Raw genomic sequence first — 26,761 nt, 5'->3', positions numbered from 1 at the left:
TGAGTGGGAGGAATCAGAGTGCAGGGACTGAACAAACTGAGCTGGTCTAAGAAGGTAGTTTCGCAGCACAGCCCAGACAGTGTAAAGCCCTGGGTTTGGTTTCCAGAATTGCAAAAAAGAGGATCTATATGAAGCAACATTGGGATTTGGTGAGAAGCCAAGACCAGCAGGCTAAATCCAGTGACCCTGAGACTTGTGGGAGGGGCCATCAATGCAGATCCCAGGATCTTGAGGGCCCTGGAGGATTTGAGTTTAGACTTTTAGTAGCTGGGTTTTGTTCAGAGAAATAACATGTTTTGATTTAAATTATGAAAGAGGGCCTGGGGATGTGCTTACGTCCTGATTTTAAGCCCCAGCACAGTTGAATAAAACTGGATATGGTGGCACCTGCCAGAAATTCCCGCACATGGGAAGGTAAAAACAGGATCAGAAGTTCGAGGTCCTGCTCCACTACATAGCTAGTTCTCGCCTGTGTGAGATGCATGGGACACATGAGATCCAGTCTAAGAGGGCATGGAGCAGCGTCCCCTTGCAGATTTCTTACGGTACCTTCTTACCATTTCCTTTCAGAAACTCGCAAAGCTTTTCTCTAGCTCTGGAGCCCAGTGACCAAGAGCCCAGGTGACTGACCTCTCCATTTCCCTGGGGTAGAGAGGCCTGTCTTTGCCCTCAGGGCTCTTTCTAGCAGTGTGCCTCATGGGGCTTGATTTCCAGGGTTGGTGTTGATGGAGCACATTTTAGGAATTTTTGAAATGCATTTGACTTCAGTTATGAGTTATATAAGACTATTTTACCCCTCATAAAACAACCAACCCCTACTCTGTAAAAAGAAACCAAGTAGTTGGGCTAAACAATTGCATGTGTAATCTTCCATATAGTCCACTTCCCAGAGGTTCAAACACATTTTAAAAATGAACCACACTGTAGACAGTATCCCATGCTTTTGCCTTTTCACTTTATCTGCCCTAGATGTTTCCCCTCCTCTAGACCATCGAGGTCATCATTCTTTGTGACAGGAATAATGTTCCCCAGCTGAGTGACATCCAGGTGGTTTCCAGAAACTTCCACAACAGACTTGCTCTGCAAGGAACTGTGTCACCACTTGGGCCACTGAAAAGTAAAAACAAAATGCAGCCTGTCTGAAGATGCTCCTGCACCCTTATCGCAGGGTCCGAGCCTGGATTGTGGTCCAGTGCAGCCAGCAGGGGGTGCACCAGGCAGGACCCAAGATACAAGACAGGTGGATGCGGGCACAGGTGGTGCCCAGTGTGGCAGAACTGACCCTCAGTGTTCCAGAAACCTGACCCCAGCGACTGGGTCAGGTGGGTGGATTTGGTGTCAATTGGCCTCCTGCCCCACTGACCTAGCACTGCCAGGAAGCACCCCTCCCCCACAGAGAGCCTCTGCAGCACTAGCTGGAGTCATTCCTCCTAGTCTTTTACCCTTAGGTTCACCACCACTTTCAAAGGACCGGAACCCTGGACCTTCGACAGCTGGCCCATTCCGCTGCTCTTACCAGGGTGCTCTCTGCCCTCTATCCCCTATGGTAGGAATCTGGGGACACAGAGAGGCTGGATGCTGTTATGTCCTTTCTGCCTTTGGTTCTCCAGTGCCCTGCTTTACTTTGATGGCTGTGATCAAATGCTGACCAAAACCAACTTGAGAGAGGAGAAGGTTTATTTCATTTTACAGCTTACACTCTATCACCAAGGGAAGCCAAGGCAGGGACTGAAGCAGAGATCTGTCAGGAAGGCTGTTATGGTGATTTGCTTCCTTGGCCTTTCTTAGATCAGGCCCATCTGCCTAGGAATGGCACAGTAGGCTGGGCCCTCCCACAGCAATCAGCTCTCAAAAAAATGCACCTACATACATACCCACAGCCTTGTCTGATGGAGACAGTTCCTCAGCTGAGCTTTCCTATTTCCAGGAGACTCCAGCTTGTGTCGAGGTGACAAAAAAAAAAAAAAAAAAAAAAAAAAAAAACAAAAAACAAAAAACAAAAAAACAGCGCACACGATGAGAAAGACAAACAATAGCCACATCAGAGGCAGGGCTAGGCTGGGGAAGATGGCTTCCAGGCACTCAGGGGAGGAAGGAAGAGTAGGAAGGAGCCTGGTCAAGGCCACTGTTTGTCCCAGTAGGAGTTCCTGTGTGGAGGCTTTCAGCTCTGAGTCACACTGGGACAAAGGGACTGGTGTGAGAGGAGGCTGCCTTTTTGACCCTGTGGGCTTAGCTGGTGAGAATCTGCTGTGTCCTACTTACTTCCTTTCGATCTTGCAGAGGGAGACTGATTTCACACTCCCTAGTCCCTTCTATCACTCTTGGTTGCCGGATCTACCTTCAATCCTCAGGAAAGGGGTGACAGAAATGCCACCAACCCAACCTGTTTACAGGGCCAAATCCCACTTGTCTGCCTGTTTTCCCCGATAGGGTTGCAGCTTTGAACTGCCAACAGGATGTCAACTTTGAACTCTGGTTGCAGTGCTGGTGCAGCCAGCACTGGCTGGATAGCTCTAGGTGTGCACTCCCTTCCCCAACTCTTCCTGTGAGTAGTTCTGCAAGCACCTTTAGAGGGGAGCCTCTGGTCTCAGCAACAGCAGCTCCTACCCACCCTCTGAGCCAAACAGAGGTGGCTCCCTCAAAGCAGAAGCCAGGACACAAAAAAGGCAGTTTTGCTTTGTGGTAATAAGGACATGACAACAAAGATATCAACAACCACAACCACCAAACGGCCTGTCTCTAAGCACATGCAGAAAGCTTAAGAGTTTGCTCTAGAGAAAGCAGAAATTATGTCAGCTTTTTTGAACTTTGGGATAACAATCCCTACTATGCCTCTACTGATTCCATTTTGTTCTCTTCCTTGAATCCAAAACAGATAGGAGGGAAGATTTTTTTTTCCTCCGCAAGGCACTTTAAAAAGTAATACCTCAGTCTTCCAGGTACCCTGACATGAGGAAGGCTGTCCATGGTGAAGCAGATGCAGTGTGGAGTTAGGGATCCCAGAAGCTTCTGAATGCTTCATATGTCTCTGTTTGACATTGGCTCAAAGGGATGGAATTAGTAGACAAAGCTACTTCTTCCCCACCCCCTCTTATCTGCAGGGGAGGGATCAGTTCTCAGCTGGCCAGGCCAGTGTCACTGATACAGCTGGTGTCATTGTTACCTTCCACTGACAGATCACTCGACACCTACCGACCCAGGCAGGGTTGGGTCTGAGTAGAGGTATGGACGCTTATTGTCCCAAAACCCTAGATGAAGCCATGATGCAAGGCACTGCAGAAATGCAATGATCATTAAGCAACCGAAGGCTAGATTGCTTCCTGCCTCTCATTCCTCTCACAGCTCCTTGGTTGTTGCTGCTTGGCTCCACATTTCTGTCCTGGCAGGTAGGAGTTCATCGCTGGCTGGGAGCTGAGACAGAACCAAGATGCTATACAAGGAAAGGACGCCTGGAGTGGCCCCAAAGTGAGGACCCAGGGCAGAAGATTGGCTCCAGGCATTGGCCTGGACTAGGGATCTGCCTAGCCTTGCAGTCCTGACTGGCTGCACTCTGGTGTGTCCCCTACAACATCATGCTGCAGCAGATCCTGCACGACATGTACATCGACCCTGAGCTTCTGGCTGAGCTCAGTGATGTACAAAAGCACATCCTCTTCTACAAGATGAGAGAGGAGCAGCTTCGGCGCTGGAGGGAGCGGGAGGCATGGGACACCCTGGCCCAGGCAGAAGGCCTCAGGCCTGCGAAGGTCAAGCGAGGTATGTGGCTTTTTGTCACCAATCCTCCAGCCGGTGAAAAAGTTAATGAGTCAAGATTGAGTCCTTTTTTTAAGGCCACTAGTATTATAAAAGGCTGGGGATTTGAGCTGGGGGCTCTGGTCCCACTAGCATGGAATTCTATCTTCCAACCAGGATTATAGATAAAGAATGTGGCCAGGACTATGCAGGACCCAGATGGGCTAGGGAAATGGGGACTGGCTTTGTCTTGTTGTATAAGGCTCACATTCTGAGAAGACACCACTGAAAGTGTGCTCAGATAGTTGGCAATTGCACGGTAGATAATAGAGAACAGTCTTTTTTTTTTTTTTTTCTGATTCTGGGAATTGAATCTAAGGCCTTTTCTTGCGAAGAAGGCACTCTACCACCAAGGTATATGCTCAGGCCAGGTGCATATTCTCCCTCTCACTACAGTTCTAGTCAGAGTACATCGAGGATATGTAGGTCCTTCCTCCCTGCCATGTAGACTCTGGTTCTCAGCTCAGGCATCATGCCTCTCCGAGCATGTCTTCATGTGAGAGGATGCTGTCTGTGGGTTGTGTTTGTGTTCATCATTTCCAAATGGCAATAACAACTTCTGGCAAGAAGCAAGAGCCCAACCTGTTTTTCAGGTGATTTATATTCAAAGTCATTTGTCAGTCAAAGCAATGGACTGATGCTGAATGACCTGCTTGTGACCTCTAGCTAGCATCAGACAGGCTATTGCTCCTTGCACAGGATTCGGCATCCTGCTGTGGAGAGTAGCTTTTGTGTATGTCGCACTCACTTTATGGTCAGTTTGAATGAATTAATAGTAAATTCGGAGTCACCAAAATGTGTTGGGGTTGCATGCGTTAAGGACAGAAATCAATAAAGCATTTTTCCTTGGTGCCCCTTGATCAAGGGTGAGTCCAGATTTTAGTGTGCTACTTCAATCTCACTGTCTTCCATCGTCTTCTGTCTGTTGTATGAGTCTGATTATGTGTCTTCTCAAAGGCTGTCTTGTGACTCTGTCTGTCCCTAACAAAGGGTTTACTCTCTCTTCTATTGAACAGTACAGAAAGCGTCACTTGGGGGAAGGAATGAGGGGTACTTTACAGAAATCTTTAACAAAGTTTTATGAGAGATTTAGCCACTGACCCCAACTGACCCCATCTGACCCAGATAACAAAGAGTACTACACGCATCATTGTTTAATCAAGCAATATTTGTATTTAACATATATGGTGGATATTCATTTTATAAGATTATTTTCAACCTAAATTTGCTGTTTTTGGCAAGTGATTATTATAACACATGTACCAAAGCATGGAAGTTGCCTTGCATGACACTTGGCTCCTAGCACTTGAGTCAATAGTATTCCTTAGGCTGATACTTGAGTCAACTGTATGCCCTATGATCCTTTTATTCAAAGTCTCAAAGGCTAAACATTGGTACAGTCCACTAAGGCCACATGGATTAAGATTATAGCTATGCATTAGTTTAGGTAAAAAAAGGTGATTACATGGGAAACCAAGGCAATTAATGTTGGTTGTTGCATTGTCTTCTTAAAGGCAGATTAAACAAACAGGCTGAATACACAGTAGGATAGCAATCTTAAGTCTTAATAATACCTCCAGGTGTATTATTAACTCTGGCTGTGAGGTCCAGCAAAAGTTCCAGTCTTTTAGAATGTAAGGGCTATTTTTATCATAATACATTGCCACAATTCTATACTTTGCAACACAAATACACTTGCTTTCTTTTCTGCTCCCATGACCCTCACTTGGCCTCCATCTATTCATCAAGTGAAGTGTAGCTTTGATCTGTTCAAAGTGTTCAATCCAGGCCAAGTCCTGTTCCAGGGCTGGACAGATAGGCCTGTTGGTGACCTAGCTTCTGTCTTCTAATCCATCCTCATTGTTGGTCTCCCCAGTGCATGCTATTGGCTTGGTGGTACCACCTAATCATATCCACTCTCATCCTGGTTTGTGCCTTTTTTCCTCACTGTTGACAGTGTCCTCCTGTTTTAGCTATCAGCACCTGCCCTGCTCCAGGAGTCTTGGGGGATGCCCCTGGTATAGGGAGGACTTGCCCCTCTGTAACTTCCTGGCACTAGGACCAACCCCAGTTGTAGCATGTGTCATCCTGGCATTGTTATTCATCATTCGCTTGTCTAGCTCTCCCAGTAGATTCCAAACTGCTGAAACTTGGACCTATACTTCACTGTATTTTCCTCCCTTGAGGCCTAGCATAGAACTGGGACAATGAATACCTGTTTTGAACAAGATATAGCAGGAACACCACCCACCCACCCTCCTCCACCCTCCCTGTAGGGTGGTTGTAACAGAGCTCTGACATGACTGTTGGGGACTGGTGCTAAGTCTGGGCTCCACGCTCTGGCTTTCCCATCACCAGATAGAGAAGTCTACAAGCTGAAGCTTTCCAGCCCCACTCAGCCTGATTCCTAAGGCCTCACATCTGTCTGGTAGCTCCTTTGAGAAAAAGACAGATGCCTAAAAATTTAACTGCACAAATATTTATGTGGAGATTTATCACATACTGACACCTACATTTTCATATATAAATTATACATTAAACTCATTTGGGTTTCTGGTGCAGAAGATTTTTTTCTGGGTAATTAAATTTGTGATTTATAAAGACTAGGAAAGAGGGGGAACTTGCTGAGGAATGTGTACCTCCTAGGTCAAAATCCTATATAGATTTTAGCCTGTGCTTCAGTGCTACCCCTGGTAACTGCTTGAGCCTGACTCTGGAGAAGTCTAGATGAGGGACTGACTGTGCCCCAGGAACCAAGGAACTTTTTGCTGGAGGGTTGAGAGTGCAGAGTGCCTGATTCCTGTCCTGAGATCATGATGAGGGGTCTTGAAGACCCTACACCCTGTGGGTCAACTTTGATCAGACCTATTTCAGGTGAGAGTGCTGAGCCTCACAGAACAGATGCAGGACAGCCAAGGGCACCCAGCTGCTGGGAAGTGGAGTCAAATATACATCCCATGACTTTGACCTACATTCTCATGACTGAACTTTTCCTATGCGATGCCTTCTGATCTTGGAATCCAATTAAATGAATAATCTGTCACTTGTTCTCTTGCCTAGCCACTCACCCATACCTTCACTTATCCTAAGGGCTGACATTGATGGACTGTGTAGCTTTAGCCTTCAATCCTTTGAATAGGAGGATCATAGGGTACACAGTTGACATAAGTGCCAGGAGCCAGGTGTCATGCAAGGCACCTGTGTGGTGGCTCAATGTAGGAACATCCTTCCCTTTTCCTCCCCTGCATACTTGCCTGTTGCTGGATTCTAATGGCTCCCTCTGGGGAGGGGCTGAGAAAGTGCAGCATCAACAGCACAGACACTGGGAGTCAGTTGAAGGCAAACAATAAACTCCTTTATTTAATAACGGGGAAGGCCTTATATACCCTCTTCCCAGCACCCAGTCTGTGTCACAATCTGGTGACATTTTGTGGTCATCCCTCATTGGCTGGGCTTGATCAGGAATTCTGACAGCACTTGTTGCTAGGCCCTCAGGCAGACTCCAGGTTGGCTCATAAGAAAGTACATTATATGTATGCCTTGGCAACTGGTCTGAGCCAATTTTCTTGACCCTATGGGCCTGTCCTACTACACTTGCCTTCCCTTCTCCTAATTGCTGTGCCCCTGTTGAGCTGTATGCTGGTATCTTGGCATCTATCTACAACTCTGCTCAGGCACGCTCATCCTGAAATGTCATCATGTTCCTTCTGGCCCTTATCTTCACCCTGTTTGTTGTTTGACCCTCTTCCTTTACTGGGAAAAATTTCCAGCTTATTGTAGGCCTGAGTTCACCACCTGAAAGCTCAGGTCACACTCTGATGGCATGTACAGTCAGGTTAGGGCAAAATGTCCTAGCCTCTCACTAGTTATATCTGAAGAGGTTGTGAGTAAACCCAGGATCATGAATCAGTCTAGTTTACAAACCTTGGTGACTGTCTCAACTCTGGGGCATATATTTGGCACCACAGAAACAACCTAGAATGACAGCTTGGACATCTATTATAAGTGGGGAAAGACAGGATTTTGGGATCAGGAATGGGCACACATCTCATTATGAAACACTTCTGCTTTCACTCTCTCCCTTGAAGCAATCTCCTGATCCAGTTGCAGCAGATGGAGACACCCAGCTTGAAAATCTGCTCATCTACTGTCACATGGACTGTTTATATTTCTGATCATTTGTTGTTCAATGGAAAGTTGTGTTGTCATCTTGAGACTCTGGGATAGTATGTCATAACTATGCTCCCACAAGATTTCATGCAGTCACTCCAACATTGTAGGATCTGTGCAGGCTCCCCTTCCTCTTCATTCCTTTTGATGACACCAAAACTTACACTTCAAGTTGGGACTTGCTCATGTGCACTTTCTTGGGGCTAGAGTTAAATTCTTAAAGTATTCAAGGGCAAGGAATAGCAGTATCTCAGTTCTTCTACTCTTAGGTTGTGTTGATGCTACTTTTTAGGGGGGAAAGTTAAGGCAGGGTTCTCTGTGTCACAGCCCAAGCTGTCCTGTAACTCACTTTGTAGACCACAAGATCCACCTGCCTCTGCCTCCCAAGGGCTGGGATTAAAGGCTAGTGACACCCTGCCTGGCTGTTGTTGCTATTTAAAAAATGTTTACAGCCTGGTAGATGGAACCAGGTCACTTGGATTTTATCACCTGGTGGTATAACCTTGGAAATTCACCTTAAAATGGGAGTATCAAAGTTTTTCTACCAGTAATGGGGGAGATTCAAAAAGTGTCTTCACTTAGAAACCTTCAGCCACCATGCAGGCACATAACATTTTCCTGGTGTGGTAGTATGGGAGTAGCACAACTCTGCTTGGCCTACCTTAGTTATTCTAGAGTCTGGGAGATAGAGGATAGTGCACCTTAGAGGATGGAGCCTTTTTCTGTGTCTTTCAAGCTAGCACTCCTAGTATTATTTGCAAGTTTATTTTTAATATGTAGGGTAAATGGGAAGAAATTCAATAATTCCGGAAGACTTCATTTGTTTTGGGGATGTTGGTAAACATTCTTATGGGTAAAGTGAAGACATAGTTTTGTGATGGGCATGGGAGATAGTCCACTGAGCACTGCTATGATCTGATGATGATGGGAGGTATAGCCTATGTCCTGGAATGATCCTGGTTGTGACTGTGCCTAGACACGGGGTCCCTACCTTGTCAGAGCAATGAAACAAAGCTGGTGATCTCTGAAAGGCAGGATGAAGCTGGGTGTGTGTCTGTGTATTTGGCTGATAGTCTGTGGCATCAAGGGAAGATCTCATAGCCAGTCCTATCTGCTGTATCCACCTGTTTTGTGTGATCTAGTGAGCCTTCCATGAGTTGATGTTCCATCTGGCTCATGGCCTTGACTTTGATGTAGATTCACTTTGTTGCTTGTATTCTATCCTGAAACCAAAGCCAGGATGGATGGTGGGATAGCAGCCAGTGAGCGAACTTCTCTGTGATACAATCTCAACATCACTTCCCTCCTGCAGCTTAGTTCTTCCTCTGTATTGGGAAATGGAGTTACTAAACCTGTCTTTCCCCATAAGTGATTGTGAGTAGTTCATGGGCCACCATGCAGTTCTTGGTACCTACCCTGTATACATGGTACCAGTTGATTGCCTCTGGTTCTTATCTGCCTTATTCCTGTTCCTGTTTTGTTTTCCCCAAATCTACTGAGGCAGCCCCATCTGTCAAAAATCACCAGGGTTCACAACTCCCTATCTCCATGCCAGCCTTGACATTACCAGGTGAGTAGTGAGAGGGACTAGATCAGAGCCTGTTGTGAGGGAGTATGGAGTCATCTGTAGGGACTGTTGTCATAGCTCTTGGTATCTGACAGGTGGGAGTGACCCCAAGGATGAAGGTATACTTTTTGAAGTTATGGAGAAAGAATAACTTTATGTGGAACCCTTAAATACCAGCTCTAGACATTCTGAATCTACAGGGAGTGTCATCTGAGAACTTCTGATAGGGGGATCATGGAGGGGTCCTCAGCAAGTGAGTATAGGAAGATAAAAAGCAAAGGAGACCAGGGAGGCAGGCAAAGCAAGAGCATTTCATTCTTTGGGAAGAATTCTCCTAGATGAAGACCTGCCTGACTCGTGTAAACCCTTTTTAGCCTCACCCTCTTAGTGACCTGGAAGCTGCACCTGTATGTTTCTTGTGAATTAAGTCATGACACATTGTTGATTGTGAGACACACTCTGATTGCAGAAATGTTCAAAGGTGTGTCTTTGAATTGATGAAGTGGGGCATGAGGTCTATTTTAGTTGAGCAGAGGAAATCTCAGGCAGGCTTAGCACATGTACAGGAAAACTAGGAGATGAAGTAGGATCTAAGCATCAACCTGCCTGCTAGGATTCAAGTTTCCATTCTTCCTGCCTCAACACACAGCATTTTCTTATGTTTTTTATTTATTTATTTAGCATTTTTGAGATGTTAGTTATTTTTATATTATGTGTATGAGTGTTTGCCTGAATGTATGTCTCTGCAGTACCATGTTGGTGCAGTACCCTTGGAGCTCAGAAGAGGTATCAGATCCTTTGAGATTGGAGTCACAGCTGGTTGTGAGCTGCCTTGTGGGAACTGAACCCAGGTGCAGCCAGTGCTCTTAATTGATGAAGTATCTCTCCAGCCCCTAAAAAGGCTTATTAAGGACAATTAAAAACCACTGTATAAAAAAAGCAAAAGTGTAACAAAATTATTAGAGGAATAAAAGAAAATGCAAAATAGACATTTAAAATATAGAACAAGGAAAATGAAAAACAATCATTAGATAAATTGTCTTCTTAATAAATATTTTTGAAAAGGAGAAAGGCCATCAAGATGGTTCCATGGGTAAATGTTCCTGTGTAAGCCTGATGACCCGAATTTAACCCCAAGGATCCACATTAAAAAGCCAGGTGCAGTGGCTTGCACATGTAGTCTGTTACTCTGACCTCCAGATGGGAAGCCAAGAAGTTCATGGCCTGGAGTATGCAACATGGCAGAAATAGGAGAGACCATCCCTCAAAACACAGCAAGAGAGAATCAACTCCCAGAAGTTGTCCTTTCTCCTCCACACTCATGCTATAGCACACACACACCTGCTCTCACACACAAAGCATGTATATGTGGAAGTATATGCATACACATCAATAAATTTTTAGAGAACAAAATAGGAGATAAATGAGAGAAACAGACAACTATTAATGTGAGACCAAAATGAGCCATATTAGAAATAAGACCAAAATGCTTTCACCCTAAAATTAAGGCCTAAGATTTCTCCTTTTGGGCATAGGCTATTAGTTACTGAAACCAGTCAGTTCAGATTCCGGAAACCAGAAAGTGTAAAGTACAGAGTCACAAGATAGTCACAAGGTAATGCCTGCAGGACTATGGAACGTCCTCTCCCTGGTTTCCAGGGTAACTGACCACAAAAATGCCCCCACCTGAGGGCAGCCAATGAGAAATGGTGGCAGGCAACCACTCCCTTAGAAGTAATTTCTAGAAGTCCCTAGAAGCGAGCCAATCAGAATTGTACCCATACTAGCACCCCTAAATGATGTAACCTTGTGATTTTTTTTCCTTTAAAAGCTGAGCTTGCAGATAGGAGGGCACTTCCTCCAGCCTCCACTGCGTTGGGTGTGTTGGACGAAGTCCCTGTCTAGGCTTGTATATCCAGAATTAAACCTTGCTTTTGCATTCCGGCATGCTCGTCTTTGGTGGTTTCTCTGGGGGTCACGATCTGGGCACAACATTAATATTCAGCAAATATATACAAGTTTTTCAAATCAATTAGAGAAAGATAATTAAGGGAAAAATTAAGAAAATGTCTGAAAAAGCAGTTTACAAGAGGGCTACTTTTTCATTTTTTTTTTTTTTTACATTCCAGCCATAGTTTCCCCTTCCTCCTATCTTCCCTGTCCCTCCTCCTCACCTCTTGTCGGTTCAGACCCTGTGAGCCCCTGTGAGCCCAGGGTAGTTGTTTCTGTGGGTTTTCTTATGGTGTCCTTGACCCCTGGGCTCCTACAATCCTTCCTCCCCCTCTTCTGCAGGATTCCCTGAGCTCTGCCTAATGTTTGGCTGTGGGTCTGCATCTGTTTGCATCAGTTGCAGGATGAAGCTTCTCTGATGACAATTGAACTAGGCACCAATCTATGAGTATAGCAGAATATCATTAGGAATCCTTACATTGGCATTGTTTTTTTTCCCTCAAGAGTTGTTTGGTTCTATCCTAGGTCTCTGGGTCAGTGTCAAGGGTGGGCTCACTCTCCTGGCATGGGTTTTAGGCTAGACCAGTCATTGGTTGGCCACTCCCTCAATCTCTAAGCCACCCCTAGCCCAGCACATTCCATAGACAGGACAGACTGTAGGTTATGTGGCTGGGTTGGTGTCCCAGTCCCTCCACTTAAAGTCTTACCTGGGTCATAGGAGACGTCCAGTTCAGATTACATATCTGCTATTGCCAGGAGTATTAACTGAGGTCATCCTTGTAGATTCCTGGGAGATTCCCTTGCACCAGGTTTTTACCTGGCCCTGTATCATACTCCTTTCCAGTAATCTCTTTCAGTACTCCCCTCCTCCACCCCTACAACACCTGCTGGCTCTGTTTCCACCCCCACCCACCCACAGTCCCCTCATGAAAATTTAATTAACAATGAAGATGTAAAGAGGCACTCAAGCTCACTGATTGTGATGGTTAATCTTGACATTAGTTTGACAGGATTTATATTCATTTAAGAGACAAACCCTTGGGTATTTCTGTGAGGCTGACCTTACAGGTTTTTTTTGAGGTGGGAATACCACCCTGAATGTGGAAAAAGCACCAGTCAGTGGTATGGAATCCCAAACTAAAGAAAAAGAAAGCATGGGTCTGGAGAGATGGCTCAGAGGTCAAGAGTATACTGCAGAGCGCTTGTGTTGGGTTCCCTGCATGGAGGTAGGTACCTTTCCTGACAGGCACAGAGCCCCAGTGGAGGATGCTGGGCTGAATTGCCCAGATTTAATTTCTCTTTCATTGTGTCAGAGACTCTTGTGTCTGTCACCTCCTGCTTCACTCTCCAGCCTGGAGGTCAGCGGGGACAGTCTCTGAGAAAGGCAACTAGCTGGTTATATCACCTTGTAATCTGATCGCAGGTCTCAGCTCCGCTGAAGTAACAGCTTGCAGATGGCTTCATTGCTTCTCGGTCTCCCAGAGTTGTGAATACTATTGCTTTCTAGTTTTTTTTTTTTTTTTTTTTTTTTTTTTTTTTTTTTTTTTTTTTTTTTTTTTTGTCACCTAGGAATTAGCAATGCTTCTTAGGGTTTTCCATATGGAAACAGAGACATTAGACTTTGAGGTCGAAATTCTTTGGGTTTGTTTTCATATCAGTCTTCCCCAAGTCACTTCAAAATTACCTTAAGTCTCAGGGATTATTTATCTTTATCTTGTTTAATGGGTGCGTGTAGATTTTTTTTTTTACTCTTTTGGCTCTTTGCTCTTTGGGGAGCCCTGCTGTTGTGCCCAGATCGTGACCCCCAGAGAGACCACCAAAGACGAGCATGCCGGAATGCAAAAGCAAGGTTTAATTCTGGATATCCATAAGCAATACAAGCCTAGGCAGGGACTTCGTCCAATACATCCAACGCAGTGGAGGCTGGAGGAAGCGCCCACCTGTCTGCAAGCTCAGTTTTTAAAGGGAAAAGTCACAAGGTTACATCATTTAGGGGTGCTAGTACAGGTACAATTCTGATTGGCTCGCTTCTAGGGACTTCTAGAAATTACTTCTAAGGGAGTGGTAGCCCGCCACCATTTCTCATTGGCTGCCCTCAGGTGGGGGCATTTCTGTGGTCAGTTACCCTGGAAACCAGGGAGAGGACATTCCATAGTCTGGCAGGCATTACCTCGTGACTATCTTGTGGCTCTGTACTTTTACACTTCCTGGTTTCTGGAATCTGAACTGACTGGTCTCAGTAACTTCTGGCCTGTTCCAGTAACTTATGGCCTGTAGCTAATAGGAGCAGTCTTAGGCCTTTAATTTTGGGGTGAGAGCATTTTGGTCTTATTTTGGTTCCACATTTCCCCCTTCTCATGTGCCTAATGGAACCCAATCATGGGTTTTGGACAGTTAGCTCCTAAGTATCCCTCTCTAATAATGACCATGTATAGTTAGCCATCTTGTCTCTATGCCAGGGAGTTTTCTTTTGACCCAGCATTTCAGCCTTTTCTGAACAGGGAATATGGGTGATGTATTCTCTTCTGGAACTGCTTCGAGCTGGCATTGGGGCGCCGATATCAGGGGGCCCCAAAAGGCTGAAAAGCTAGTCAAAGACTGGGCAAGGGGGCATTTGTCAGAAGCATGTAGCTGCCTGACCCCATAGGGACAGACAGGGAAGAACCATGTTAGCTGGGCTGGTCCACGTCAGCTTTTAGCAAGTCTGGAGCTCACAGTCGTCTGGAGCAGTGGAGTCAGCAACTGAAACCTGGAGGTGACTGCCAGCCAAATGGAAATCTGTTGAGACAAATTTAAACTAGGAACAGAAGTTAAAATTTATGAACTTATTTGGAACCCTTAGGTCCATACCCTTAGTAATGGGGAAAGCAGTAGTTCCAAGACCAGGAGAGAGGAAAAATACCATCTTTAGGAATACTTATCTGGGGTCCTTTCAACCTCTCTGAAATGGGTCTAGGTTTTTATGGCTCTTTTGATCCTTTGAGGCCTACTTACAAAATGTCATAAAAGTTTTAGATTCATTAGTATTACCAATCTATACTGAAATCCATATTGTAAACAAAGCAGGTAATGGGTATCTTGTAAAACAGCAGAAGTGGACTCATACTTTGAGTCCCAACAAGAACTACAGATTTGGGTTAAAAGCTTGTGCATTTTCCTTCTGTCCAGAAAGCCAGGTATAAATTGGACAGAGATTTTTGACCTGATGAGAAGCACTTTTAGGTTTACATTTAGACATATTTAGATGACATCTAAAACAAATCCAAAATGTTGAGTTTGTGACTGAATAGTAAGTAGTCATTGCTCTACCAGCTCATCAGGGCTCCTAAATGTTAAGCTCTGAAACATAGAACAAGAGAGTAATCTGAAACATATCTCAATTTTAGACTCATATCTGAACCTTTATGACTTAGAACATTTTCCTAAAAGTGAGCTAACGAGCTAGCTATGGCCTTGCACAAGGATCTGGTTGATGCTGCCATGCTGACAAAGTTAGAGCTAGCCCAGCCATCAGTACTATCAGAAATCTGAGAAGGATCATATTCTGCAGATCTCTGAAGTATGAGGGCTGTCCAGGTATATCTGAATAGACAAACTTTGTTTCTAATTACTTGTTTCAAGCTCAACCCTGAAAACATATGCAAGGGACTGAGTAAATGAGTAAACTTACATCAGTACTTACTTACCCTGACTACAATTAAAAAACTTGATTACTTATGACTGATTATTTATGTTCTCTAACAATCTACAAAAGTAGCCTAAAAACAATGCTTTTAAGTTGAAGCTCTTCTAGCATCAAATACAGGTTCAGTAAAGAAACCAAAACAAAATATCATTATACAACATTCTCAAGCTTGAACGTACCTTGGGTAAGAAGAAACATTTTTTTTTAAGCCATTGGTTTTTAACTATAAAAACTGTTCTTAAAAGACTGAGATCTCTCAAATGTCTTCCACCACTGCAACTAGACTCTTTTTGGAACTCTAGTCCTGCCATACATTTGCAAACCTCAGCTGTTTCCTATGATTCCTTTATGTTGCAAAGTTTGGCTGCCAGAGCAAGGTATATTCCTGTGTATAAAAGCATTGATGTGCAGCTTTAATATTAATCAAATACCTTATTTATTAAACATATGTTGCCATTTATTTAAATTCTCTAGAAACTTGTTGTTGAACACTTGGTAAAGACATAAGTATTAAGTGTTAACCCGAGTAGATCTTTATAACCTTAGCAAAAGATGGCTGCCAGCCACATGGCTGCCCATGAGGTTCTAAACAATAATTCACCAGCCAAGATGGAGGGAGCCACGTGGTTGCTGTTTAAAGCTCGTTTTTCTAAACAATAATTACTTGTACACATACACACAGTTGGATCCAAGTTACACACATACATACATACATACATACAGTTAAAGCTTGCTTTCATTTTCAAGTCACATACCTGTATACATACACACATAAGCAGTTTGCAGAATCATTAGCCATTTTTAAGATGAAAACAAATAAGAATTAACTTTCAAATTCAGTATTTGCAGGTATAAGAAACCATAACAAACAGTTTGCATCACATCCCCTCTGACTTTCTACAACCTTCCATGTACCTTCAGTCCATAACTTTGATCCCTCAGACATTTACTCTAGACAAATTTCACCTTTTCTTTTCCTTCAAAACAGAAACTCTTACCAAAGTCTTTCTTGTGATTTCCCTCAGTACTCTAGAATATATTGTAAAGTTACAATATTTTAAACAAGAACAGAAATACATGCACATACCATAACAAGAATAACTCAATTTGCATCAGCACTGTACCACAGACAAACGGTTGGTGACATTCCATTCTTGGAGCCAGACCTTGATTAGGTTTTAGCCCCAGGGCAGGTCTTGGGAGCCCCACCCAACAGCATGGAAGAGAACGAGGAAGGCTTGCACCATGGAGACAAAAGATGACTCCACACCCTGGCTGGGCCCACAGACCTGTAGGCCACTCCTCAGCTGTGACCCTGGAGGGGCAGTTAGTTCTCCACCAGGCCCCACACTGAGCTCCTTGAGGCTCCTGCTGGCTCCTGCCAGCTCTGCCCCATGTCCACACAGGAGCCCAGCCAGAACCTGCTGGCTGTATCTGGGCCCCACAGTGCTCACAGCCCACTCTAGCACAAAGCCATGCCTACTTCCCATGCAGCCAAGCCTCTACTCCACAGCTTTTTGAGCGAGCTGGGGCCCCGAACCCGCTGCATCTAGGCCCCGTGATGCTCACGGGCCGCCTAGCCCTCTCAGCAGCGCCCTGGGTCCCCGAAGTAGCAGCTGTGCAGCCGCAAGCTTTCTGCTGCCTGCTGCCTGTGCTCTGGTCAGAGAGAGCAAGGAAGCAATGTTAGGTTAGTCTGTGTCAGTTCAACCACCGAAGGGGTCTCCATCCCTTCGGCTGGCAATCGGCCCACAAGTCCCAATGCACACACAAGCTCAGGCATAAAACACTCACACATGTGGCCACAGTTCTCACACATTTATACATTTATGAAGGTATAACAAATAACACTGACGAACAAGATAGGCAGACAAAAAGGAAGAACAAGGGCCCTACAGATGGTCCAGGCAGACGAGAGTCCGGAGAGGGAGCCTCGATAATGCCAAAGACCTACAGATGGGACAGGGACAATTCAACAGAGTTTCCCGATCCCCAGATGGATCCAAACAGACGGACCCCTCATGGGCATCTCCCGATCCCCAGACGGATCCAAACAGACGGACCCCTCACGGGCATCCTAACAGACGGACCCCTCTCGGGCGTCCTATGACGGGGGGACCTGTGAGGACCCCCGCGTCCTGATGAGGGGTTGGAACGTCTTCCAACTCCTCCAGGTCACCTTACAGGCGCGTCCGCCAAGGTGAGCCTGTCAGATTCAACCGCCGGCTTCAGATAAGAGAATGAAAGTAAAAGGAAAGCAAAAACAAGAAAACGGAGCGCTCTTACCGGTGCAGATGGACCTCCGGAGCTCTTAGGTGTCCCGGCGGGGGGTCTCTGGGGATCCCGGACGAGCCCCCAAATGTTGTGCCCAGATCGTGACCCCCAGAGAGACCACCAAAGACGAGCATGCCGGAATGCAAAAGCAAGGTTTAATTCTGGATATCCATAAGCAATACAAGCCTAGGCAGGGACTTCGTCCAATACATCCAACGCAGTGGAGGCTGGAGGAAGCGCCCACCTGTCTGCAAGCTCAGTTTTTAAAGGGAAAAGTCACAAGGTTACATCATTTAGGGGTGCTAGTACAGGTACAATTCTGATTGGCTCGCTTCTAGGGACTTCTAGAAATTACTTCTAAGGGAGTGGTAGCCCGCCACCATTTCTCATTGGCTGCCCTCAGGTGGGGGCATTTCTGTGGTCAGTTACCCTGGAAACCAGGGAGAGGACATTCCATAGTCTGGCAGGCATTACCTCGTGACTATCTTGTGGCTCTGTACTTTTACACTTCCTGGTTTCTGGAATCTGAACTGACTGGTCTCAGTAACTTCTGGCCTGTTCCAGTAACTTATGGCCTGTAGCTAATAGGAGCAGTCTTAGGCCTTTAATTTTGGGGTGAGAGCATTTTGGTCTTATTTTGGTTCCACACTGCCACCCAGCTCCCAAATAAATCATATAGAGGCTTATTCTTTCTTATGAATGTCCAGCCTTAGCTTAGCTTCTTTCTAGCCAGCTTTTAACAAATTTTCTTAACTTAAATTATCCCATTTTGCCTATTCTTTCTCTATTCTATATACCTTTCTTTCTTTTCTCTTCCTTCCTTCCTTCTTTCCTCCCTCCCTCTCTCCCTCCCTCCCTCCCTCCCTCCCTCTCTCTCTCTCTCTCTCTCTCTCTCTCTCTCTCTCTCTCTTTCTTTCTTTCTTTCTTTCTTTCTTTCTTTCTTTCTTTCTCCATTACTGCTTGTGTAGCTGGGTGACTAGCTGCTGCTGGAATTTTCTCCAGTCCCACCTGGCCCCGCAGTCCCTCCCACAGATGCTTGTAAAGTAGTCACTCCGAGGCTTCTATTAATTACAAACTGTATGGCCTATGGCTTTAGCTTCTGGCTAGCTAGCTCTTTCATCTTAAATTAACCCATTCCTATTAATCTGTATGTTGCCATGTGTCCGTGGCATTACCAGTCTGCTGGCATCTTGTTGCTCCTTCGGTGGCAGCTTGTGTCTTCCTCTCACTCTCCCTTCTTCTCCCATCTCTTCAGTTAGAATGCCCTGCCTAACCTTATTCTGCCTCACCATTGGCCAACAGCTTTATTTATCAATCATTCAGAGCAACACATATTCACAGTATACAGAAAGTTCTCCCATAGCACTTCCCCTTTTCTGTATAGTCAAAAAGGAAGGTTTTAATTTTAACATAGTAAAATTACATATAATAGAACAGTTATCAAGCAAGAATTATAGTTGCAATATCTAGTCTATTTGTATTTTGGTAAAATTAAAGAAATATTCTATGATCTATCCTATATTTGTGAGTCTAAAGTTTCATATCTAATTTATCTTTTATCATAACCAAGGAAAATTATAACTATCTAGTCTTCGACTACATCAAAGACCCCAGAAGGATATAATATTACCTAAGTAAACAGGAAATGAATTGCAAGCAACTTCCATAATTCTAGAAATGACAGAGACATCTGGCTGCCTGGACAGTCATCCAAAGTTCCTCTGTAATGTTGGGGCATCCATCTTCAGCCTACAGGCTTAGAGTCTCTGGCAGACTTTTCAGTGAAGCAGGGAATTTGAAGGATTGTCTCGCCTATTGGCAAAGTTCATCAGTCTCTTCTCCCTATATCCTGCAGAATGTCTGGCAGTCTCCTCTGTGAAGCAGGAACCTTAAGGACCTTCTCACCCTGTTTTGGCAAAGTTCAGTGGTCATTTTCCCATGGGTCCTGCATGTCCATTTTATACAACATACTGTCAAGCAGTCCAGGCAAGAGCAGATTCTTGCCCAAATGGCTAACTTTTGCCATAAAGAAAGCAAACTCCATATGGAGTTTCTTTGATGCCCATCATCTTCTCTGGAGTAGATTGGTGCTGCCAGGAGCAGACATGTCTCAATGTCCAGAAAATTCCAAGTTCTTAAAACATTTTAAATGCCATATTCTGTAGATCTTAGAAGTGTTTGAAGAGTACCCACCTAATTGAAATATAGCTATATATACCTAGAAACTTAACTAACATGACTATAAGTTTGATTATCATAGATGACTATTAATCTGTATTTCTTAATTATATTTTACAAATTTAAATGAATTATATAAACATAATACCTTAAACAAGAGTAGAAATACACATACAGTATAACAAAATTAACTTTAAATTTGTATCAATAAACTAAAATCTATAGCAATGTAAAATATTTTGAATGAGTTGTTGCTTTTTAAAAATAGATTCAGTAATCTACTCTTTTATCCTATCATATTTATATCCTACATTTCTATATTAGCTAGCCCCTAATATCCTCCTCTCCTTTTCCTTTTTTGCTCCCCAGTCTTTTCTTCTCTCCTTTTCTCTTTCTATTTATTCTCTCTGCCTGCCAGCCCTGCCTATCATTTCCTCTGCCTTGCTAATTGGCCATTCATAGACCATTCATAGACCAATCAGAAGTTATTTTTATTTAAAAAAATTTTTTAATCATTTTACATAGCAACCACAGACCCCTCTCTCATCCTTCCTTCTGCTTTCCCCTAGCCTCCTCCTTCCCAACCCAACCCCACCCCTTCCTCCAAAACAGTAAGGCCTCCCATGGGGAGTCAGCAAAGCCTGGTACATTCAGTTGATTCAGGGCCAAGTCCTTCCCCACTTCATTAAGGGTAAGCAAGGCATCTAACCATATGTAATAAGCTCCAAAAAGCCAGCTCATGCACCAGAGATAGGGTCCTCTCAAACAAACCAAGCTACCCAACTGTCTCCCATATGCAGAGGGCCTAGTCTGGTCCCATGCAGGTTCCACAGTTGTTGGTCTAAAGTTCCTGAGTTCCCACGAGTTGTCTCTGTAGATTTCCCCATCATGATCTTGACACTCCTTGCTCATATAATCCCTCTTTGCTCTTTTGAACTGGACTCTCAGAGCTCAGCCTGGTACTTGGTTGTGGATCTCTGCATCTGCTTCCACCAATCAGGTGTTTTAGGCAGGCAAAGTAACACAGCTTCACAGAGTTAAACAAGTGCAACATAAAAGAATGCAACACATCTTTGCATAGTTAAACAAATGTTCCACAGCATAAACAAATGTAATACATCTTTAATCTACAACAAGTGTGCTTATTTTCTGGTCACCAAGGTTGAGTTCTGGCATCTAGACTCTGTGAGATGCTGAAGACTTAGGATGTCTGGTCCCTTAATATATATGCAGCTCCCACCTATGACAAAGTAAGCTATTAGTGCCTTAGACATTGTCCTAGGTGGGAGCATTATGCTAATAAAGAACAGGACAAAGTCCTGAGTTTACTGGTATATTGATTCTTTTGTTTCAATCCTAAAGGAATTCCAGATAAGGCATTGGGGTTGGAGGTTGTATTCTGCAAGTTTCTCAGTGATAACTACATTAAATTTTAAGACATTCTCCTTCAGCAGGTGATATAGTCTTGAGTTGGAGTTGAGGGATGATTATTATCATCACATCTTAGAGAAAGTGTTGGATGACTAACTACGAAGTCTGTATGGAACCAATGTAAAATAAGCTATACTGTTGCCCTGATTTTCACACTGCCCTGGGACTTTGTATCATTTATGTCAGAGAAGTTTGATTGATATTCAGTGTCTGGTTTTAATTTTGGCTCTGTATACTCACTAACTGTGGTTGTTTCCACTTATTTGGCCTTGGCAAGACGCTCAAGTGTCTGTGTCAACAGAAGGGTTATATAATAATATATTTATATATTATTATATAATATATAATAGTAGGGTATATGCCCTGGATTCATGGGGAAGATGAAATGAGATGGTCTCAGTGAAACCCAATATACTCTAAGTTATTGATCTGCACTAGCTTAATAGTACCCCTCTATACCTTGACAAATTATTTTTGTTTTTCTAGAAGATTAAATTTATAGCTTAGAACAAATGACACTGGCATTAAGGGAACACATGTGTTGTTGGGGCCACCTACCAGGATGCTCTGAAAGATGTTATAAAGCCACACATGGTTTTACCTTTAGGAGTGGTGCATGGACATGGTAGATAAGTTGTGTACTGTTTCTTATGGTTCCCAGTGTCTCCTGGTTTCTCACTGCCTAGAAGTCCTGATTCAGTCATTTCATGTTCAACTAGTTAGCATATTTCTAAGTTTGAGTTCTTAGGATTGGAATGTATTTACAACTTTTAAGAAACTGGTTCATGCAGAATAGTAAGTCTAAAAATCTATGACCTTGAAACTCAGGTCTTGGTTTTCTTTTTCTTTCTTAAGGCTTATAACTGATTGGATAAGGCCTGCTACATGATGGAGGCTCATGTACTCTACTAAAAGGCAACTGATTATAAATATTAATAAATCCTTTGAGTAATACTCAGACTACAATTACTAGACTAATGCTACAACCAACTTAGCACCATAAGTAGCCATGTAGTCTTATAAAATTAACTATCCCAGGGTAGGGGAGATGGCTCAGCAGATAAAGGTATCTGCCACCAAGCCTGACAACCTGAGTTTGATCTCCAAGACCCATATGATAGAAGGAGGGAAGAGACTCTTGAAAGTTAGCCTCTGACCTCCATGTGTGTTCTGTAGCATGCACACCCACACAAAGAAATGAATGCAATAAAAATTTCACCAGCACAGTATGCAATTAATTATATGCACACGTAGTAAGTATGTACTATATGCAGTGTGCCTCTGCTGTAAGAGATGCCAGTGGTCTGCTCACCAGACTCTGTGCTCAGGCATATTGGTGAGGATATCTTATAGAAAAGAAGACTCTTTCAAGTAAACCATGAGACTCTAAAGATATCAAGGGCAATAGATCTGGAACCAGAAAAGTGGACGACAGGCAGGCCTATTTTCTCTGTCATCTGGTTATGCTTCTCTCCGTACACTGTTCCAGCTGAAAAACTCATGCTGTTTATTTGCAAGCGATTTCTCCCTCATGCTGTCCAGTATCTCCCCGATGCTATCTAGTGTCTTTTCCATGTTATCCAATGTTCCCCCTATGCTTCTGTCATGCTAGCCAATTGTCAGAACAGAATTCAAGAATGGGGAGTATCCTGAGTGTTTTTGAGAAAACTCCAAGAAAACAGACAAAAGTTTTGTGACCTGTTTTTTAAAACATGGAATTGTTCTTGGAATTTTTTTTTTGTCCTTCCCAGGTGTAGAGGATAGGAGTTAGTTTACTTCAGATTATTCATTACAACTGACCATTGTCAGTTGCTTATATGGCTCTATGGAAAGACATGTTTTTTTTGCCACATGTGGCTTGTCCTTGTGATTGTACACTTTACTCAGATGACTCTTTTTAACTTTCAGAGGTTAAATTTGCTGATACCCTGAATAAAGTTGGCTATTGCATGAGACTTTAGTATACCTAATTTTTAGGCTCCATTCTTTCAGGTCCCACCACCACCTAGAGTGATAAACATCCATTGTCTCCCTCATGCTATCCAATGTCTCTTTCATACTATTCAAATCTGAATCCTTATGGCCTTAGATGACCCCACCCCTTTTTTTTGCATCTTAGTTTAGATTCCACCCTTCCAGATTCTGGTCTACATTTGTGAGAAAAGAAGGCCACCATGAAGATGGGGCTGCTTTTTTCAAAGAGTCCAAGCTTTGAAACGTAGCACGAGGAAGAAATTTAGAGTTAGTAGGCAAAATGATAGATAATTTCTCAGTTAAGGTTGAACCATCTTATCCTGCTAAGGGTGACCCTTCTTGTTTTGGTTGGCCACGACTTTCCTTGTTTGAAAGACCTACATTTTGAGGACCTTCTACCATTCAGGGTGACTAGGACTGCTGACCACCCATTCATGCATCAGTAAACACACATTGGTGAAAACATCAGAAGAGAAAGTTAGTACCTTGTAAATGAAGGGAAGAATCATCAAAGAGATGACAAATCTTTCAGGACCTCTCCTGGAGACACTGATCAGGAAGCTAGGTTTTAGATGAAGACATGGCAAATCAGTTGTGATCTGTCTTGGGTTTCCTAGCATTTTCAAGTACATAGTACCTTTCTTTTTGGAGGAGAACTATACTACTGTTCAAATTCCTTAACAGCTTAAATATGGATGCATGTGTGATGTATCGTGGGAATAAAAAAATTCTTTGCATGTGAATGTTAGTTTCTCAGTATTGTTTGTTGAAAACAAATCCCTTTTCAATTTCATTATCTTGCACTATTGTTGAAAAGCAATTAACCAAATAAGTACATGTGGCTCTATTTCTGGACTCTACCTACCAGTTAACCAATGCATGTGTCTTCCCTTACCTACATATTATAGTGGTTGTGACTTTCTAGTGAATCTCAAGAATGTAGCTTTGTAGTAAATTTCAAACTGGAACTATGTAAGTTATTCAATTTTGCTCTTTTTTCAAGATTTATTTTGTTTATTATGGCTCTTTTATTGTGCCAAATATTAGAACCAGCTTTCATACCGAGAATTGAAGGTGGCATTGAATGTTTGGATCAATTTGGACTTTAGAACGTTTGTTCTTATTAAGAAGAGGTCTGGGTATGTAGTTCAGGCTGGCATCTAATGACCCTTCTGCCTCAACATCCAGGTACTGGGAGTCTAGCTATGTGACCCCCACCCCATGGCCAGCTTTGTTTACTCATTATTTTCTTAGTAAACCCATGGCTTATTTTTCTTTTTAGATTATTGTGAACAATATATCTATGAACATTCATACATAAGGTTTTTGTTTTTGATTTTTAGTTGGTTGGTTGTTCTTTTTGAACATAGGCTGGCCTCAGACTCACAGGGATCCTCCTGCCTCATCCTTCCAAGTACTGGCATTACATGTGTATGGTATTGTACCTGGCTTCACATGTACACTTCTATGTGGGAACATGTTTTCCTTTCTCTTCCCTAGAATCACTGTGTCATCTTGTAACCCTACATTCCAAGCAGCAGTTACAAGGAGACTCATTTTTTCCATATTTTTGCCAACTCTTGTTATTGTCTGTCTTGTTAATACCAAATGACTATGGCAAGTTGTATTATTATGGTATTATTCATTTGTGTGTATGTGTACATGTGTCATCACATATGTGTGGAGAACAGAGGACAGCTTGTGGTAGTCAGTTCTTTCATTTCAATATGTGAGTCTCCAGGATTGAACTCAGGTTGTCAGGTTGGGCAGCAAGCACTTTTACCTACTAAGCCATTTTGGCAGCTCACTTATCACATATCACGTCTTTAAAAATAATATTTAAAAGTTTATTACTAAAATTATTTGAGTCTACAGGAACAATAAAAATAATAAAAATTTCCATGGTCTTTAATACCTTTGTTCAAAGTCTATGTTTTTTCCTTAAACAATTATGATGCAATTCAGAGCCATTTTGATGGCATTCTAGAGTGTATAATCTTATTCTTTGATTCTTGCAGTATATTCAACTGCTATTCAAATTCAATGTGTATCATGCTTATGTCTGTTCTTTATTTTATTATGTGCTTTGGGTCCATAAACAACATGATGCATAATCTGTATATAAATGGCTCAATTCTATCATACTACAGTAACCTGAACTTAATTTTATAGGCCTTCATTATTTTTAGAGATGCAATGTATGTTGCCATACATTATGGTATTATAAAATATACTGTCATTTTCCTTTATTATTTATGTCATTTTCAATTTTTTACATTTTGAGCAACATCTCCAGGAATCATCTTGTTCAGATCTTTCTGAACACACATGCAAAACTACTATCAGATTATTTACTGGGAAGCATTACTTTCTAGTCATATTAAATATTGCTAATTATCTTCCGAATGGTTGGGTCTGTGCCTTTTCCTTTGAGAAGATTTTAAGAATTTTTGGTGTTTTATTATTCCTTCCACCCTTGGCTCCATTGCACCTTTTCATACTTTCCAGTGCTGTAGGAGCAAAATGACAGTTCGCTGCTGTTTGCATGTCTTATCTATAATTGGTGGTGAAGTTAAGTATTTGTGATATATTTATTAGCCATTTACAGGAATTCTTTGTGAATTTCAGGTATTAGTCCTCTACCTCCAGTCAGTATAGCATAATAAGAAAATTAAGTTATTGTATTATGGGGATGATTCTCAAAGTGTGGTTCCTGGATTCCTGAGGCATTTTAAGATCCTTCTGGGGTGGTCAGTTTATAAGGCTAAAACTACGCTCCTTTTATCATACTTGTACTGAGACTATAAAATCAACAGTGGATGCCGCAGTTAGTGTTTGGAATGTCTCCCAAAGTCCCACATATTGAAGGCTTCGTCCTTAGTTTGGTGCTATTGGGAGGTGCTGGTACTGTTGGTCTAGTAAAAAGCCCCCTGGTCATTGGGGATATGTTCTCAGAAAGGATTATGGGACTTCATTCTCTTCTTCTCTTGGCTATGATGTGACTCACCTGCTCTGATGTGTAATTGCACCATTGTGTGATATTCCTCACTAGGGCTGCCTGATCATGTTCTGAAACCCACAAACTGTAAGTCCTTTTTAAAGCCCTTAATAAAGGTTTTCTTTATTGGTTGACTAGCTCAGGTATTTGTCATAGTGATGGAAAGCCAACTAATACATCAAGGAAATCTTCTGGCACCATAGTGGTAGTGGTCAATGTATTTTTCACCATTCCATACAAGTGACTGATGGCTTCACTCCACAATGAAGCAGTAAACATTTTATCGTGTGACAAATGAGAGGGCCACATAAAGTATTGCTGTTGCAGTATGCAGGAGTATCTTGAGAAAAAAGTTATGTGCTTGTTTCAGTAATTTGATAAACTAGTCTCTTTCATGGTTCACTGTTTAAGATTGCCAGTCAATGATGCATGTATTTTTCATAGGTAAGTACTTAAAAATGAATAAAGAGAATCTGTTACTTCAAGAAAAGGAACTGACAAAATTTACGCCAATGATAAAATTCCTGCTTTCAAGCAAAAAGGCGAGAATTTTTGGGAAATGTCTATCTGTCACAAGGAGCTTACAAATTGCCCAATGTATAATGCTTATTCTCCTAAGATTATGATTGCATTTACAAATGTGCCTTTTCTGGTACTGTAAGATAAAATCCATATTTGGAGTATCTGTTTGATGCATTGTTGATTCAATGACCAAAGTAGCAAAGTCATGCATGAGTACAAGGTC

At 42.8% G+C, this 26,761-nt stretch overlaps 1 protein-coding gene across 1 annotated transcript in view; it reads left to right on the top strand.

Annotated features, from left to right (window-relative positions):
* The first annotated feature begins 3,572 nt into the window (after positions 1-3,572).
* The window catches only part of Sh2d4b (SH2 domain containing 4B), a 97,967-nt gene continuing 74,778 nt past the window's right edge, over positions 3,573-26,761 (top strand). The window contains exon 1 of the mRNA XM_006997272.3: positions 3,573-3,756. Within this exon, the coding sequence (XP_006997334.1) occupies positions 3,573-3,756 (184 nt within the window). The remainder of the gene's footprint in view (positions 3,757-26,761) is intronic.

This window comes from Peromyscus maniculatus, chromosome 9, assembly GCF_049852395.1.
Source record: "Peromyscus maniculatus bairdii isolate BWxNUB_F1_BW_parent chromosome 9, HU_Pman_BW_mat_3.1, whole genome shotgun sequence".
In the NCBI taxonomy this organism is placed as follows: domain Eukaryota; kingdom Metazoa; phylum Chordata; class Mammalia; order Rodentia; family Cricetidae; genus Peromyscus; species Peromyscus maniculatus.
The sequence above is the reverse complement of the archived record's forward strand: the minus strand, read 5'-3'. Positions and strand labels throughout refer to the sequence as shown.